This window comes from Andrographis paniculata, unplaced genomic scaffold (genome assembly GCF_009805555.1).
Source record: "Andrographis paniculata isolate CXL003 unplaced genomic scaffold, ASM980555v1 Contig55END, whole genome shotgun sequence".
NCBI classification, from domain to species: domain Eukaryota; kingdom Viridiplantae; phylum Streptophyta; class Magnoliopsida; order Lamiales; family Acanthaceae; genus Andrographis; species Andrographis paniculata.
In genome coordinates, this window is record NW_026137590.1 from 2,083,219 (window position 1) to 2,101,895 (window position 18,677).

The 18,677-nt window shown below is 31.6% G+C and overlaps 2 protein-coding genes across 5 annotated transcripts; one reads left to right on the forward strand and one right to left on the reverse strand.

Annotated features, from left to right (window-relative positions):
* Positions 1 to 1,885: 1,885 nt before the first annotated feature.
* On the reverse strand, positions 1,886 to 5,779 carry LOC127256501 (uncharacterized). Of its 4 annotated transcripts, none has more exons than XM_051282539.1 (8): positions 5,666 to 5,779; positions 5,142 to 5,320; positions 4,127 to 4,340; positions 3,654 to 3,820; positions 3,290 to 3,405; positions 2,861 to 2,921; positions 2,397 to 2,445; positions 1,886 to 2,192 (listed from the first exon to the last, which is right to left on the reverse strand). In XM_051282539.1, exons 2-8 carry the CDS (start codon positions 5,307 to 5,309, stop codon positions 2,107 to 2,109), a joined length of 861 nt encoding a protein of 286 aa, XP_051138496.1. In that variant the 5' UTR covers positions 5,310 to 5,320; positions 5,666 to 5,779; the 3' UTR covers positions 1,886 to 2,106. The 4 variants fall into 4 exon arrangements, with proteins under 4 accessions (XP_051138496.1, XP_051138498.1, XP_051138495.1 ...); XM_051282541.1 differs by having other exon boundaries at positions 5,142 to 5,323; positions 5,645 to 5,769; XM_051282538.1 differs by having other exon boundaries at positions 5,645 to 5,764.
* A 4,305-nt stretch (positions 5,780 to 10,084) lies between these two features.
* LOC127256464 (lipid droplet phospholipase 1) lies at positions 10,085 to 14,298 on the forward strand. Its single transcript, XM_051282486.1, has 11 exons — positions 10,085 to 10,621; positions 10,824 to 10,891; positions 11,488 to 11,558; positions 11,642 to 11,884; positions 12,004 to 12,167; positions 12,270 to 12,325; positions 12,425 to 12,477; positions 12,564 to 12,687; positions 13,020 to 13,117; positions 13,883 to 14,011; positions 14,086 to 14,298. Exons 1-10 carry the CDS (start codon positions 10,482 to 10,484, stop codon positions 13,952 to 13,954), a joined length of 1,089 nt encoding a protein of 362 aa, XP_051138443.1. The 5' UTR covers positions 10,085 to 10,481; the 3' UTR covers positions 13,955 to 14,011; positions 14,086 to 14,298.
* The last annotated feature ends 4,379 nt before the right edge of the window (positions 14,299 to 18,677 follow it).

Consider the following 18,677-nt stretch of genomic DNA (forward strand, 5'->3'; position numbering starts at 1 on the left):
TTTACGGGATTGTTCTGCATTGTGTTCCTCAACATGTGAAAAACTGCACCTCCCCTCTATTTTCTTTTTTTTTTTATTATTTTATTTTTATTTTTTGCCTTAATTTTGTAATCATTGGCTTTCATTCTATCAATTTTATTATTTTTTTCTGCAAAACATAAATAAACAATATATATAAATAAAGTAGTATTCTATCAAAATTAAACAAATATCGCATATAATATAAATATTTAAATACTTATGATTTCTAACTATCAATGTGCCAACCAAATATTTATTTGGGAAAAAAATTATTTCTGTTCTAATTATAAACGACAATAAATTAATTTTGATATCATTGAAAATTTTTAGTCTAATATGTTGTTGCTCATAGTTTTGTATCTAAAGACTATTTTATGATGTGTAAAGTTATTATAAGAGTATTGATTTACTTTTTCGGAATTTTATAATAAATTAAAAAATAACAGTATTTTCTTGATTAATGAAAATGTATAAAATATTTTGATATTTTTGTCTTTTGAATATAATGTAATTGTATGTGTAATATTATGTTTATAATTTAAGTATAAAAAATTAAGGATACTTTGGTATTTGAATATGATTATCTTTACTCAAATAGAAAAAAAAAATGTTTAAATGGAATAGACAAAAATGATAAAAATAGTACTACGAAAAAAAAAATATATAATTAACAATTTGAATAGAAAACTAAATATGGTTTAGAATGTGGCAACAATCAAGACTTAGAATATGGTCATGTTCATATCAGGATCGTCACCTAGAGCATGGTCATATTCAAAATAAAAATGTAAACATTGCCTAAAACATGGTCATGTTTAGAATATGGTCTCGAACATAAGTATGAACATTGTTATGTTTAAAATAAAGGCGTGAATACAGTTATATTCATTACAGTGTCATAAACATGAACGTGCAACGATGTTAATTATATGCGAAATTTAGTCTGTTTTCTGGATCATCTAATATGACCGTATTGTATAAGCTATCACGACACTAAAATTAATTAATTTAAAATTAAGTTAACGAGACGAAAATTAATTATTGTAGTTTACATTAATGAAAATAAAAATATTTTTTCCCTTTTCTAATTTCATTCCAACTATTTAATGAATGTGCCCCTTTCCAATGGGTACGTCAAATTTATTATTTACATAAATACTTATGTTCTTTTTATTTATAATCTAGATAGTCTCTAATCCTATCAAATAAAAATATTGGTAGTATAAAAGTATTTTATACTCTTTTCATCCACGTGAATGTAATTATTTGTTTGTTATTAAAAAAATGATAAGTAGTTTGAAATATTTTAGAAATTTTTTAATTAAAAAATAAATAAATAAAGAGAAAGAATGTACTCTTTCATTCCATAATTAGATATCCATTTGCCAAAATTAGTAATGAAATAAATTTAAATGACGGGACTAAAAACAAAAGTGGGTATATATTTTGCATACAAAGAGAATAATATTTTATGGTATTGAAGTAAGAAATATAATTACAAAAAAATAATAATAATAATAAATACATTGTGAGAGTGGACAACTAAAATAACAAAATAAATACATTAAAAGTGGACAAAAAATTATTTCATATATGTTTCCACTTTTTACATTAGGTTTGATGAATATTGTTAGTAGTATAAAAAATCATACTTTACATTGAATATTGATTTTTTATAAAATTATATAAAAATTAATAAGATAATATATTTTAAGTATAAATTAAATATATCTCTAAACTAAACAAATTATTTTTTAAAAATACTGTAAAACATTACTAATATGAAAACTTATATGTCTATTCATTTTATGTTTAGATTTATATATATATATATATTGTATTTTTTTAATAATATTCATAAAAATTCGCCAAATATAAAAACTTTATTCACCAATAATATAATTTACAAACCCACCCTCAATAATAATCTTAAAACATTCGTATGTCAATGAAATAATCACAATTCATAGCAAAAACTACCTCCAACAGAAAGCCATCATATATGTTTCTGAAACTAAATATTAAGGTGACATTCATTACCTATAAATGCCGCATGATTATTTTGTCCGAAAAATGTCAAGCGCGCTACTTTTTCACTGCAGCTCTATCCGTAGCCGATGTCTGATCCAACAATGTGAAGGCAAAGTTGCCCGAAAATATGGCTTGTTTATCTGCACATAATCAGAGATCAAATACAGATAATAATGTTCATGTTTTGTTTCTCCTATAAGATTTTCAGATTCCATTTATTTGTCTTAATTTGAAAAAAAAAAATAATAATAATAATAATAATAATAGATACAGCTACGGAGAATGAGAGCACTGTCGAAGAGAAAAGGCACAATCAATGCATAGATACAAACTTTCATCGATACCTGTTAGTGACAGACAACTAGCTTCCCGGCGGATGTACCTTGTCATAGCCTGGAAATTTAAAGAAAGTAATGAGCATCTTACCATGTTCTTTTATTTTCGCTGTTTGGGAACAATAAGGTTGAATTAATATCCACCCAAAATGGTCTGTAGAAAAAGATACAACACTGAAATTTTGAGGGATTTAGGAATCAATCACGAGTCTTCGAACTAAATCAGGAAAACCCCTAAGAATTATTATTTCCCGATCCTGTAACCTGTCTTTTCCATTATCTATCTACGCCCAGTAACTGGAATTGGTATTTAGAAGATTCGATATTTAGTTGGAAGGTAATTACAGAAGAAAAATTAAAACTCATTATGTGTGTTTATTATTTGAATATATTGATGTATGTGTTTGTTTGGGGAATTTTGGAGAATTTTTACTATTAAACTGTTCTATGAAACATGAGATGTTAGAACTTGCCTGCACCGGTAGTACGGCAGCTTCACTTGGTTTTGATGTACCATCATCCGAGAACACATTCCTAAAGACCATTAAAATATATATACATATATTAGAAGGAAAAAAACATAAATTAATAAAAGTAACATCATAAATAAGATTTGTTTGCCAGAGACTTAAGCTTGCCCTTCATCATGGCAGCATCATCAAGCTAAAATACTTCCTAATGAAAATGGACGAAACGCAGCATATGAATAGTAACACAAGAGAAAAGATGATCACGATTTATAGCCTAGTGTGAAACTAAAGGGCTAAGCTTGGCAAGTTCGAGTTTTATTGATTAATTCTTCGGCAATTTTAAAGACTTGCTTAATGGCTTTATAGATTGGCAGGTAAGAAGAAAGCATGCCAAACCAACAGATAATGGAATTTTTCTGAAGAATGATGTACCTCCAGATGACATTTTGCATATCATCCTGCTTTCCGATGGCGGCATCATAAGCAACAATATTTCCATAAAATATCTTCTCCAATTCTTTCATCCATTTGGTCAGTAACAAATTTACCTGCAGTTTTAGAGATAGTCTAGAATAGTTAACCAAAAAAACCGTATCAGAGAGAGACAACAGATGGCGTTAAAAATATATGTCATAAGCTTTAGTATTATGTATGATTTTGTCCCATCAGTCAACTATGCAACATAGTGAAGATTTTTATCAGCAATTATATCAGAGCCAAAATGGAGCTAACACCAAAGCTAATAAAACAGCAATTGAGAAGTTATACAGGCAACAGAAAGGAATCTACAACTCACCCCAGCCTTGGATACCCTTAACTCCAGGTCGTGATTATATATCTCGTATAAATATTGACCCAACTCAACGCCTTCCTTTCCCTCTTCCTTTAAACGGCGTAGAATAAGCCACATATGGAGCACAAGCAATGAAAATGTCGTTTTAAATGTCTTTTCCAGGCTAAAAGCTGCATATCAAATGAATTATGCCATTAGTAAATTTTTAACTTACAAAAATTCATATAGATACGTAAGACATGCACAGAAATCAGCAATTAGCATGTAAGCATCAATAGATTTCGATGACGTCAAACAACTAACAACAATCATATTATTGATACCAGATGTCCATCTTAAAATCTCAAGTATTTCTTCTACCCATCAATTTAATTTAACAATCTTAATAAGATGTATGAAGAAATAGAAACACAAGGAAATGAATTCCATTGGAACAAAACCCATCAGAAAGTCACCAAGAGAAAAAAAAAACAAACCATCATATATAGGTGGTTTATCAATTTGGTACTTTATACGGAGGTAAATAACATTGGCCCAACGGATGAACTGGCTTTGCTTGCTGTAGAATAGCATCAACTTCAGCATTAATCGTTTAACGCCTTCATAGTGTGGATCTTCAATTCTTTTTGGTGAATCAGTTGGCAATGCCAATGAGCATGGCTTTGACCAAAACATCTTGTTAAGATTCACCTACAGAAGACATGGTTTTACTATGAACATGTTAAGGAATCAATCGGTTTTAGCAATAGTCGGCATCAGCTATCATATAAAAGAAAAACTTGCGATAAAATACGAATGCACACCACACACCACAACTATATTTGGCATGCTTGACATGTGGCTAATCTTAAAATTGCTTCCGAACATAAGGGACAGAGATTAAGGTATTAGACAGCTATATGCTCTACTCAAACTGAACAAAGGAAACATCAATCGTAACAGTTCCCTCAAGCTAACGGGAATTAGTCCTTCATATAAAAGAAAAAAAATGAGCATACCTATCAATATTCACAGAAACATATAAATGTAGCCCAACCTTAAACTTACGAATCAAACACTCTAGTTACAGATTAGTATATCATATAGATGTCTTACTGTGTTAATGAAAGTACCCTAAATCCCTCTTCATAACATCTCACAAGATTCAAATGTTCTCCGTGTTGGCCCAACTTTGAGTGAACCACAAGATTCTTTTTTAGCACATAATGTAGCCAGCACTTTACAGACATCCAAACCCAACAGCAAGAGTGTTTAGGAAGTCGACACAAGAAATCAAACTTCAGGCTTATTTTCGCTTTCAAACACCTAATTTTCATTCACAATAAAAAAAACATATTTTTCTATTCAAATCATCACATAATATACAAATTCCATTTAAAACATCACACAATAGATAGGTAAATCCAAAACATCCCTAACCAGCAAAACACAACCAACAAATCCCCAAGTTCTTGAATTCCAGTTAAAGAAATACTTCAAAAATCCACATACCTCAGGTTTAATATTATCATCGTTACCATTTGGCTCCACAGCAGCAGCCACCTTAGAATAATTCCTATATGAAGAAACAGCTACATCTCTCAGCGCAGACCCATTCCTGCTCTGCAAATGACTGACCCTATTTATATGGCTGAAAACTCTTCTCCACCTTGGTAACATTTCTACCAGAACTTCTAGCAAAAAAAATCCCACAAAAACATCATTACATTTCCAATACAACCTCAAAACATACCAGCTATTAATGAAGCTAAGTGAACAATTCGAAATAAATCTAATAAATTGCTGATTCCTAATTGAGTTCCTGTCAGTAATATCACGGAGTGAAATGGCAATTTGTAAAAGGAAAATTCGAATAGATTTTCAAAAAACCACTTCAGGAAAACAATGGGTGAACACTATTCACTTGGCACAAATGCGCCGACGATGATTCATGATCTCGGCTAAAGGAATCAGTTCAAACACCAGAATAAAATTAAATTTAACACGAAGCTTGCCTCAAAAGACATTAAAAGAACCTCAAATTTTCAGGCCGGTGCTCGCCGGTGGCGCTCGCCGTGGCGGTTGCAAAACCTCGGGTGTAGATCCAAGCTTTGCCCTCGGTTAGAAATCGCCCGCATTAGTTTTCATAGGGAAATAAATGGGTCGGGTTTCGAGTATTACAGGATCCGAATCGGATCCGATCTGACCCGCGACTGTGGATGTGAAAATAAAGAATAAAATAAAAATAAAAATAAAATGGAAAGATAGTTTGGAGGAGGGGCAAGCTGTTGGACTGAGCTGGGCCTGGGATGGGTATAGAGATATTAAAGATATTTATTATTTTTCAATTAGGATTAAATCAAATTATGAATTTTTTTTTTTTATTACGTGGAAATTCGCAGTCACTTTACAATATTGTCTTTTTAATTTCTTTCAAAGAAAATATTGGATAATGATTAAATATTTAGAGAAAAAAAATTAAAAAAAAAAACTATATATGATTTAATAATTTTTCTAAAAGAAAAAAATAAATGATCGAAGTATAAGTCAACAAAACTACAATAAAATGTATTTTTTTTTCGAGAAATATAGAGTTCAAATAGTAAAATTTGAGGAAACTCGGCTAAAGAAACATACTCATATGTGTTTTTAGGTAGAGCTTTGATTGTTTGGAAAACAAACAAGTAATAACTTGAAGGGAACAATTAGGATGCTGAATTGAAAAAATAAATACAGTGTCAGCACCCGTAATATATATAAACAACACACAGATTTATTATACACAACACATATTGTGTATAGTAAAGACAGGTGTTGTTGGTTCATAATTATAAGTATGTTGTATAACAGTATGCGGTGGTGCTGAAATCAATTATTATTTGTGTTGTATAAGACTATAACATGTGTTATATTTGTTTTGTTGGTTCATAATTACAAGTGTGTTGTATGACAGTATGTGCTGTATTGAAATTAATTTTTGTGTTGTATAAAACTATAACTTGTATTGTTAGTTTTTGTGATGTATTTGTATTATATAAATACATGTAGTGTGTTGCCTCATGTCTATAGTAATACCTTATGCTGCAATATGTTGTCAGCACAGTACTGAATTTTAACTGTAGAATTTAGCGGCTACAAGGAATAGTGCAAATACAAGTGTATGTGTTTGAGTGATTTTATAAGATTTTCACTATTCATCAACATATTTTTTTTTTCCTAAAAAAGTCAAATTAAACACCTATTTTTTATTTTTTATATTATACTGAAAATCAATTTTACATTCAAAATATCATATCAACACATATTTATATCACATTATTCAACTATTCAAATTCAAAATTTTTACTATTCAAATCCTAAGTCAAAATTTAAACCCGAGCAAACACAAGTGTTGAAAGGGAAGACACTTTTTGATTTGGTTAAAAAAATAAATTAATTAATACATCTTTATTATTTACAAATAAGTTGTTTGCACTTTGATTATTATTAATTTATTTATTTCTATTCTTCTCTTAAAAAATAATACAAAAATAAAAAATAAAAATCTGTTTCTTCTTCTCTTGTCTTTTTCTTTTAGCTCTGTTATGTTATTTGAGTTTGTTTTCAATAATCTAAAATAATTAATATGCAAGAAAATGGTCCCAAACACAAATTATTTTTGTTCTGGTCGCAATTTTTTTTTTTTTAAATTTAATACTTTACAAATTAGATTCGACTGGAAAATCAACAAATACATATAGATGATCTAAAAAAAAAAAAAAAACCAATTAAGAGAATATATTAATTTGAGGATTCATAAATTTAATTGTCCAAAAAAGACAACAATTAAAAAATAAAATATTTGAGCTTTTCTCCAATTAATCAAGAAGTAAAATTTTTAAATTTTTATTTAAATAATATTTTAATGTAATATTTATATAAATAAATTGAATAATAATTTTATTATTTAAATTTTAAAAACAAAAAAACAAATACACCTCAAATGGTTACTAATAGTTAGTAATAAATATATATATATACATGTATACACTTTTTTTTTTTTTAAACAACTGTTTAGAGTGCGATTAGTTTATTGAACAAATTTTAGTTAATTTCATCAGTCAAAAAGTTAATTTCAATGTCTGGTAAATTAATTTTTGAAATAATTTATTGATTTTAAAAAGCTAATTTTTGAATAGTTGCGTTAGAATAGCTGTTTTACTCTAATTTTTTTATTCAACCTTAAAATAAATCATTCATTTTACACGTATTAATATATGTTTCATTGTAATATTTATTAATTATGTTAATATATATTTTTAGTCGACTTTTAAATTTACTTTTATAAATTTGATATAATTGAAATTATTATTTATTTATATATAATACTCTCTCCGTCCATTAAAAATAATTCATCTGAGTCAGGTACGGAATTTAAGAAAAATGAATATTTTATTAAAAAATAATAGATAGTTGGGGGTATTTTTGAAATTTTGATTAAAAATAAAAGAAAATGAAGAGAGAATGTAATAAAATATTTGTTGTAAATAAGTGTTGAATGAATGATAATAATTAAATATTGATTCGTTGACTTTGTCAAAATTAATAATGCGATAAATTTAATGGATGAACTAAAAATGAAAATGCGAATAAATTTGACGGACGGAGAGAGTATATATTATTTGTCAGATAATTTTCTTTTATTACTGATAAATATATTAAAATTATAAATACTAAAAAAAATAATTGAAAATTAATTTAATAAAAAATATATATACAATTTTGATATTTTAAAAATAAAAAACAGAAAATATGACTCTCTTCATCCGTATACAATTATTAGGAGGCCAATGAAGTATTATATTAAATAATTATATTTTTTTTACAAAATATAATACTCTCTTAATCCGTAGATAAATTTTACTATTTTTTTGTTGTCTAAACAAAAACATATGTTTCCTTTTATTTTTTTAAAGTTTTTTCTTTTATAATAAATATGGATCACATTACATATTAAAAATACACTTATATTTTTATGGATTTACATTAATATTCTTACAATAGTTTTAAACATCATATCGGTAAAAATGCTCATATTAGTATGGTGTGTTATAAAAATGTATTTGTATAATATATTATAAATTATAAAGATATTTATTATGTTAGCGTTGATGTATTTTTTCAACAAACAAAAGTAAAATTCAAAGATATGAAAATATCCTCAAATTTGATTAATTAGTGTGTGATATTAGGAATCTCTGAACACTATACCGGTACATAAGAAAATTAACTGGAAATTAAAACGTTAGAAGTTTAAAGTGGTGATCCCCGAATCTGACCTCGCTTTTGTTGAAGTTGATTGAAGATAATTGTCAGTTGTTAATTTTAATTCTTAAATACTCTTCAGAAACGGTACTGAAAACCGTCGCCCGAACGGTTACAATGCCTCTTTTTCAACCGTCTGCTAACCCTTCTACTGCTGACACGTGCCCTCAACCGACCGAAGTATCATTTTCGCTCACTGTCAACAATATCCAACTCTCTGAACCGACCGCAGACCTTCTGCCCTTTTGGTCCGAACGCAACTCTTCCGCTCTTTTGGTGCGACCGCAAATCTTCCGTCTTGTTGGTCCGACTGCCAACCTCCCGACTTGCAGACCACCCGACTTGTTTGGTCAAGCTGCAAACCTCCCGACTTACAGACCATCCGACTTGTTGGTCCAGCCGCAAACCTCCCGACTGATAGACCATCCGACTTGTTTGATCCAGCCGCAAACCTCCCGACTTACAGACCATCCAACTTGTTGGTCCAGCCGCAAACCTCCCCCGACTGATAGACCATCCGACTTGTTTGGTCCAGCCGCAAACCTTCCGACTTATAGACCAATCGACCCGCGGACTTTCCGACCTGCGGACCTTCCAAGCTACAGACCTTCCGACCTGCGGACTTCCGACCTGTGGACTTTCCGACCCACGGACTTCCCGAGCTACGGACCTTCCGACCTGCGGATCTTCCGACCCACTATTTCCTTAGAAATGCATCTACTTTACCTGGGTTCCCCGCAATGCCCCTCGACCATCTCAATCATCTCAATTGTTAGGCCCATTTTTCTTTTTTTTTTTTTCTTTAGCTCTTTAACATAATTTTAAATTTCATGCGTAACAGTAGTTAGGAATATAGTACAATTATCATTTGTTTTAAGATGGACAAAAATAAAAAATAGTATCATTTTTATGAGAAGAATGAAACATTTAATTTTATATATATTTTTTTTAGAGTATAAATCCCAAAAATCTTTCAAACAAACACACAATTTACGTCATTACTTACAAATAATACAACAGAAAAAATGAACATGCGTTACGAAAACTATCTTATTTATATTACCATTTCAAGGAATTTCTCATCTTCAATCTAACGCATGGACTGTGGGTGGGTCCCACGCGCCACCGCCGGGGGAAATCCAAACCGTTCAAAAAACAGAGAATCAACGGCGTGGATGCATTTGATCGGCGGACCGTAGGGAGCGCACCGAAACAGTGACGCTTTTCTTGATCTTGGCTGCTGCAAGCAATTCCACCGTCACGCCACGCCACGTATATACGCCATAGTCGACATCCCATCCCTCCTTGCTTGCTTTCTTTTTCCCTTCCAATTTCAACTGCCCTCCCTCTCTCCATCTCTCTCTGCAATTTTGCCCTAAACCCTTTTCCCAATTCGATCGGGAAAAGCTTCAGCCGCGCTTCGTTTCGAGGTGTTCTCGCCTTTTCATGGGAGTTTGTTGCTCGATAGTGGCGTGTTCCTGATTTCTACACTTTTGTCGAGTGGATGAATGCAAATTGAATTAGGCGGAAAAGAGTGAGATTGAGGACATGGAGAACGGAGTCGGCGGAGGCGCGGTGGTTTGCTCGGCGGAGACGGCGAACGGCGGCGAGGATTTGTATAGCTGCAAGGCCTCCGATGCTTCGTCTGTCAATCATCTCGTTGTTATGGTCCATGGGATTCTAGGAAGGTAATAGTTGTCTATGGAATCAATCGCGTGTTTTTTTTTTTTTTTTTTTTTTTTGGTGTTCTTGTTTGCTTAGGTTTCGATTCCATTTTCCCCCAAATTTGAAATTTGTGAAATTCGGTTAATTTTGTGGGTGGAATTGCTGTAATTTTGTTGCTTCTGAAGCTGATCGATTCGATTGTTTATCGCAATTCTGACATTGCAGTGCATTGGACTGGAAATTTGCTGCTGAGCGGTTTGTTCGTACGCTTCCTGACAAAGTTTATGTTCACTGTAAGTTGTGGCATTCTGTTTATGGCAACATGCCGATGAATTCAACGCCCGATTTGATAGAAATTTCTTCTCACCAATCGAACGAAATGGTTCGGTGCATCTTTTGGTGTTCTTATACTTTTTTCAGAAGTTTATTGAACCAAATTTTCATATACGTTTCAGTGTTAGCCAATATTTTTGGTTTAGATCCATTTTGTTCTTAGCATATCTGAGATAAGCAAAATATGTGAAATAAAAGTTATCGATTTTTGTCTTCAGGTATCAGATCGAATGTTTAAGTCCACTTAAGAGTTCAAGACTGTAAATAGATACACAAAAGTATATTTTCTGCCGTAAAAATTCTCCATGCTTCGATCCTGAGAATTGTGAGCTGTTTCCATTTTTGTTTAGGTTACTCGAGAGAGAGCATACAATAATATGATTTTGTTGTCAATCCAAATTCGGGAGAATTTATTGATATCCTGAGATAATCTTGTATTTGTCTAATAAAATACGTCGACCTTTTAGTTTCGTGGTAAAGCATTCCTAAATATACAATCTTGTGCTCTATGGAATTTTCCTTCTGTCCCTTCCGACGGAGTATTTTTATTATGCAGGCAGTGAAAGAAATGCATCGAAGCTGACTCTTGATGGTGTGGATGTGATGGGGGACCGATTGGCTAAAGAGGTTGGTTTTTGCAATGGCTTAATTTCATGAAAAGTAGATTCTAAACCCGCCATAATTTTGCTTCTCATTGATCTGAATGTCAGGTTGTCGAAGTTATCAAGAGGAAGCCAGGTTTGAAGAAAATTTCCTTTGTTTCACATTCTGTTGGAGGGCTCGTGGCCAGATATACTATTGGGAAGTTATACGAATCTCCAAAAAGGGGAAATGGAGAAGAAGTATCAGGTAATGATTGTGTTGAAGAGTCGAAGGGTACAATAGCAGGTCTTGAACCAATAAATTTTATCACTGTTGCCACTCCTCATCTCGGTTCTAGGGGTAATAAGCAGGTATGAACCATCCTCTTTGGTGGTTGTATTTCAGTTGGAAACCTTAAATATCAACTGGTTTTAAAATTGGCGATTTCACTTTAATTTTAATGACAAGTCACTTTCCATGCAACTATCAGGTACCGTTTCTTTTTGGGGTGCCTGCATTCGAGAGAGTAGCTGGTCTTGTAATTCATTTAATATTTAGGAGAACCGGGAGACATCTCTTTCTTCGAGATGATGATGAGGGAAAGCCTCCGTTGCTGAAACGCATGTTAGAAGATAACGAAGAAGGCAGTTTTATGTACACTTTCACCATTCTCTCTCATTGAATCGTGAATTTTGGCTAAATCTTGAACATGGAAATTTATTCAAGCGTTTCGATGATCGCAACTTAACTTTGCAGGTCTGCTTTGCGATCTTTTGAGCGCAGGGTAGCATACTCTAATGTTGGCTACGACCGTATCCTTGCTTTTTAGGCTTCAGTACTTATAGTTTGGAATTATCGTCTCCTAACCCTAACCAGTACTTTGTTTTCTTAACATATAAATTCTTGATCAGATATTGTAGGGTGGAGAACTTCATCAATTAGGCGCAACAGTGAACTGCCCAAGGTCTTCTCTTCGTGTACTCGACTGTTGTGGCTTGTGATTGCTTTATTATTTCTTCTTGTGCTGATATGAATTTTGTGTTCTAACAGTGGGAGGATGCTGTTGACGAAAAATATCCCCATGTCGTGTTTGAAGAGCGCTGCAAGGCGTGTGACAAGGATCAGGATGAGGACGGGCATACAATGGGAAATGATGGTCTGGATGAGCTGGAAGGTTTGTGATTTTCTGTGTGTCGTGCTTACTATTTCGATCTATGATTGACGCAGCAATAATTTCTGTCGGATCTTGTTGGTGTATGCATCTGTTTTTGTTTGGAGGAACTATAAATGCTATGACTTGACGTTAATCGAACTTTATTTGTAGAAAACCGTATGCACATGGGAAACACCTATTTTGTTGGTTATTGTTCGTTGTTTACCAAAATTAGACCGTATTATTGTAGGATTTTCATTTTGTGTCGTGGGGCATACGGAAACCTGCTCCATGCATTTCTGACCCGCATTTACTTGCCTTGCATTGAATTACTGTCGTGGCTCTATGTGCAGAGGAATTAGTGAATGGCCTCTCCCGGGTGTCGTGGGAGAAAGTTGACGTAAGCTTCCACACCAGCAAACTGAAATTTGCTGCCCACAGTATTATTCAGGTCCCTCTCTAAACTTCCCATCTTACGGATACTATTGATGTTACGTATGATACAACTGAAGAAAATAAAAACAAAAAAAATGTTTATGATGCAACGAGTTCTTTCCTTTTTAGGTAAATTCCGTAATGAACAATCACTTTTCTCCTGTCCAGTTAAGAAACTTCTTGAGGCCTATTTGTTTTATATGAAATCTTGCATATTGAACCCTCCTCTGTCTAGTTAAAAATTTTACTTGAGGCCGATGTGTATTTTATAAAACTTTACAGTGAACCTTTCATTTCGTTAAGAAATTGCTTTAGGCCTACCTGAATTTTGTTAATCTGTATGCGGAGATTGTTAGAAAATTGCTTGAGCCCTTTATGTAAATTTTATACAAAAACCCCATCTATTAAAACTAATAAAACATTCACGATTACAACTACGATTGCATATTTGGTTGTTTATTTTGAGTTGCAGTCGGAATATACCCTTTGCCCCAAGTTTTCAGAATAAACAGTCGAATCTGCAAGCCATGGTGCATAATGGAATTTACCTTCCTCTCTCTCTATATATATATATATGTGTGTGCGCGCGCGCGTGTTCCATTCCTATTGGTTTGGTTTTATTAGTGCTCTTAAATTTCATACGTACGATTTATGATTTCAGTTAACAGTAATGTTTTCTCTTCACTAATCACTTTTCAGTTCCCTTACTCGGGAGCTCATATGAGTCTTTACTTTGGAATCCATATAATGGCGCCCTCTGTCTCGCCCGAATATGTTGCAGGTGAAGGACCTTAGCATGCACTCAGACGGTGCAGATGTCATACAGCATATGATTGATCGATTTCTTCTATAGGAGAGCGCCGGGCCGGCTCTCTCATATTCATGAGTCTTATAAAACGATATATTTAAGGTAATGCCATTTTCGGATTGAGTTTCGACATGGAAATTATAGAAATAATGTTGAAATGTGTGTTTGTTTGACAGGTTTTTGGGTCATATTACAAGAGATCCCTTCATCCATCCATCCATCCCTAAGTAAGTGCAGTTTTGGGGAACCAAAATACTTGTTTGTTGTGTTGCCTTCAATGTAAATGTATTATTCAGAATGTTTGAATTTGTTTTATCTGAATTGAAACTTGGCTGTACACTTTTTAACATTAATTTTCTGTGATATAATATTTATATATATATATATTAGTGGTAATTGAAAACATTGACTGAATTTGGATATATATTAGTGGTAATTGAAAACATTGACTGAATTTGGTTGTGGAACATCTTTTAAATAGAGTTTTTACAATTTGGATTATGCGTTTTTAGAAAATATATATATATATATTTTGTTCTTACAAAACATCACATCATACGTCATACGATTATTTTAATATCAAATTCGATTTAAAATTTTTTAAACTATATAAAAAAACATACAATTTCAATCATTTTTATTCAAGTTTATTTTCCTCATTTTGACTGTGCAATTATTGTCTTGTGAATGCACTCAATTTCCTCAGTACCTCGTTCATTAATTGTGCAATTACTTCACTCCACTACTATTTCATACTAAATGTTAATCATTTAAAATTATTGAGTACAGTGATTTTTTCATTGGACTTGCATTCTTTTGGAATTTTAAGTGTTTTTTAACGTTTGGGAAGAAGGCTCGTGTTCGTTTGTTAAACTTTCGATCTTTTTTATAGTGTTCGAGCTCGCCTCGTTAAGATTTTTTTTGTTATTTGAGCTTGTGTTCGTGTTCGGCTCGTTTAGGCTTGATTAAGTTCGTTCGAGTTTGTTTGTCTTTTTTTTTAAATTTATATATAAATTATAAAGAAAATTTAAAATTATTTTATTTATATATTTTAAATTAATATTTAATTTATTTATAAATTATAATTTTATATGTATATAACATTTATAATAAATATATTATTTAAACGAACGTTCGCGAATGTTCGCGAACAAAGCTTCGTTCGTTAACCAAACGAACTTATTTATGTTATTCGGCTCGATTCGTTAACGTTCGCGAACGAGCTTTAACCGAACCGAGTTCACAAACAGCTCGGTTCGTTTAACAGCTCTATCCACTAATCACAATCCACCATTGATTAATCTTATTTAGATACTTAGACCCGACGCTAATAAAATTATATTAAATTGGCCCAAATCACTTTGATTCTATTGATCAAAATCTTCCAGAATCGATCCGTCGTTATCGATGATATTTTTGTGTAGCTAACAAAAGTTAATTTGTTGAATGATCGACTAATATAACATGTCATTTGGTTTCAATCGTTGATTTTATAATGGTGTTGGATTTTAAAGAAGTTTTTTAATTAAAAAAATTTGTTGAATTACTAGTGTATGTCTTATGTATGCAATCATGATGCAAATCTCAGTTTTTACTAATTTTTAAAATATTTATAAATTTCAAGTATTTTTAAAATATTCTCAATATGTATGCACAAAAAAAAATGTGATTATGAATTAGCTAAAATTTTAATGTGGTAGGATAAAAGGAAATGATTTTTAAACTTAATATGTGATGTAGTGTTTAGGTTATCTTTGCAATGATATGTATTTTATATTTTTATTACTCGTTATTGGGAGGATAATAAAAAAAGTATTATGAAAAACTATTAAAAATTTAATAAAAAAAAATAGTTGATTAAGGAATAATAATATTGTAATATAAAAGTATGATAATTACAAAATAAAATTGAAATATTATGTAAAATTTATTAAAAATTAATAAAAGTAATTGAATAAATAATTTTTTTGTTAAATTAGTGATTATTTATTAACTTAAAATAATAAACTTGTACTCATGGTATATAAAATTTTTAAATTAAAAATTGTAGATTGGATATCACAATGTATGACAATGAGAGAGATAGTTGAAATCTACATATCACTTAGAATGCAGGATAATTATAAAAGATTTGAAATTATATAGATCAAAGCTCGATGCTCCTGAGGATTTTGCAACAATAGTTTATTTTTTAATTTTTTACGAAATAAGGTACGAATTAAGAAAAATGTAAAAATAAGTGAAAAATTTGTATGTATCAAGAGACATTTCCAATCTGCATCACAAAATACAGTGAGAGTGCATTGGCTATCTAAAGTGAGATATAAACGTTTCCAAAAAAATTTCTATAGAGTCTAGAATTGTTCATTATCTTAACATTCGCGCTCTATAGTTTCTAACTAGTTACGAAAGGTGTGTTGCAAATATTTGCATCTTGAAGTTTAGCATATATAAGAAATTTTTCGAATGGCGAAGAGCTGACATTGAGGTGGCAAACTTTCCCGTTGATGTGTGTTCTTGAGGAAGTTAGTTTTATATCTTTAGAATAACTTTTATCCAATATATGTTTGTTGAGATATTATTAGACCGGCCATGGATGATGTAATCTAAATTCCAAAAAGTAAATTGACTTGCCCAAGATTTTTTATAAAGAACTTATGATATAAAAATGTCTCGATCTTCTTAATTGTCAACAAATCAATCCTTGTTAAGTAATGTCATCGATGTAGACCAACAAAATGATGAAGACATGGTTCATAGTGACATTAAACTAACAATATCATGTGAGGATTGAAAGAAGCCAAAAGTTGGAATTTTCACAAAAAAACTCTTTGTACCACTCTCTTAGTGTCAGATGCATAATGAACGTAACCATTAATTTATACATCTGTAAAAGGGAATTTCCAACACGCTCCCTCAGGTGCAAGTGGGAGTATGCGAAACTTGCATATGCATATGCTGCAAATAAGGACGGTGAGACTCGAACTCGAGACCTAGCCAAACTCTAATACCATATAGAATGCCGAATTATCATCTCACCACTTTTAGGAAAATGCACCATTAATTTATATAGCTGCAAATGAGAGTCCTCAACATTTAGAAAAGATGCTACTACCTTGTGGGAGTGTCATATGCAACTCTTCCTTAAGATGCCCATGTAAAAAAAACAATATTTATGTCAAATTGATGAACTTTCCATTGTTTCAAGAATGTTATAGTAACTACCAACTTGACCATTAGCATGTTTTCAATCGGAGCAAATGATTCTTTGTAGTCCGTCTCTTAACTTAAAGATAGCTCTTTGCAACATGTTTGGCTTTATGCCTTGTTATACCATCACAAACATTCTTTTTGATCACATATATCAATTTACATGAAATTAGTCTTATTTTTGTTGAAAATATTGTGCTATAAAGCATCTAGTTCTTTTTCTTCTTTTATTTATTTATTTATTTTTTAGTTGCTCTTCAAACTTTATCACGTTGAGCTTAAGAACAATAGGTGGGTTTCTACATGTCATTAGTAGAAATTTCACAATGTCACATATTATAATACCTTTGGAGTTGGGCCGGTGCTAAGCCAACTCGCGTGGGTGAGCCGATGTCAGGTCATCCAAAATTGAATATAAATTAAATGAATTGAATAGACTATCTGTGTTAACAATGTGCACATTCCTTTTCAGAAGCCTTACTGAAAGAACTCTAGATTTAAGTGTGTTTGCTCTAGAGTAATTTGAAGATGAATGATGCTCTAGAGTAATTTAAGGATGAGTGACCCCCTGAAAAGTCTCACAAGGTGCGTGTTGACTTGTGAGGTCAATTTACAATCCCGACACGCTCGACTTTGCATGGCTTGTCGGCTGAGGTGTCACACATATGCAAGAATGAAAGATTGGAGGATATGTGGAAGTCAAATTGTAAGAACATAGTCTTTAAGCCAAATAGGGATCTTCTTTATCTTCTAAGTAATTGAGAAAGAGCAAGCAATGAATGAACGAGAAGGCTGAGATACTTAAAGTGAGTTAAGAGCACTGCCGGATGACCTGAAATTAGAAGCTAAGGAATTTTAGAGGAATTGCTAAAACTCGAAGGTAGAGAGAAAAATGTCATAGTATTGTTTTGATGGGCTAAATATTTTGGGTTTATACATAGACTCACATTATGATATGGAATAAGAGAATTAAGATAGAGAATAGATATACGTGGAATCAAGAAAAGAAAATGTAGTTTTATGGAAAACGTCTATAATTGTGAACCTTTGATGAGTTTTCAAATTGTTTACTTTGTACTCTTTCTCGCCTCGCCAATTGAAAATTCAAAAACTAAGGACTTGTGCGGTCTTGAACCAAACTTTCCTTTGGTGGGATTCAAATTTGTGGCATAGCTAACGCAGTGTGTTTGTTTGGGGGATTTTCCCCCAAAGCCACTATTTATCCAATTTTTATTTTTCTTAAAAAATATCAAATTAAATATTAATTTTTTATTTTTTTATATTATATTAAAATTATTTTTACATTCAAAACATCACATCAACACCTATTTATATCACATTATACAACTATTTCAATTTTAAATTTTTACTATTCAAATCCCAACTCAAAATCCAAACCCCCAAACAATCACACTCTAGAAGAAGTACAACAAAGTAAAATTTTTACGAGAATTGAACTTTCTACTTTAAAGTTATTTAACGGGCATCATGGATTTTTATTCTCTTAATGGTATAATTGAATCTATGTGGTAAATGAAAAATCATTAGAGCAAACGCA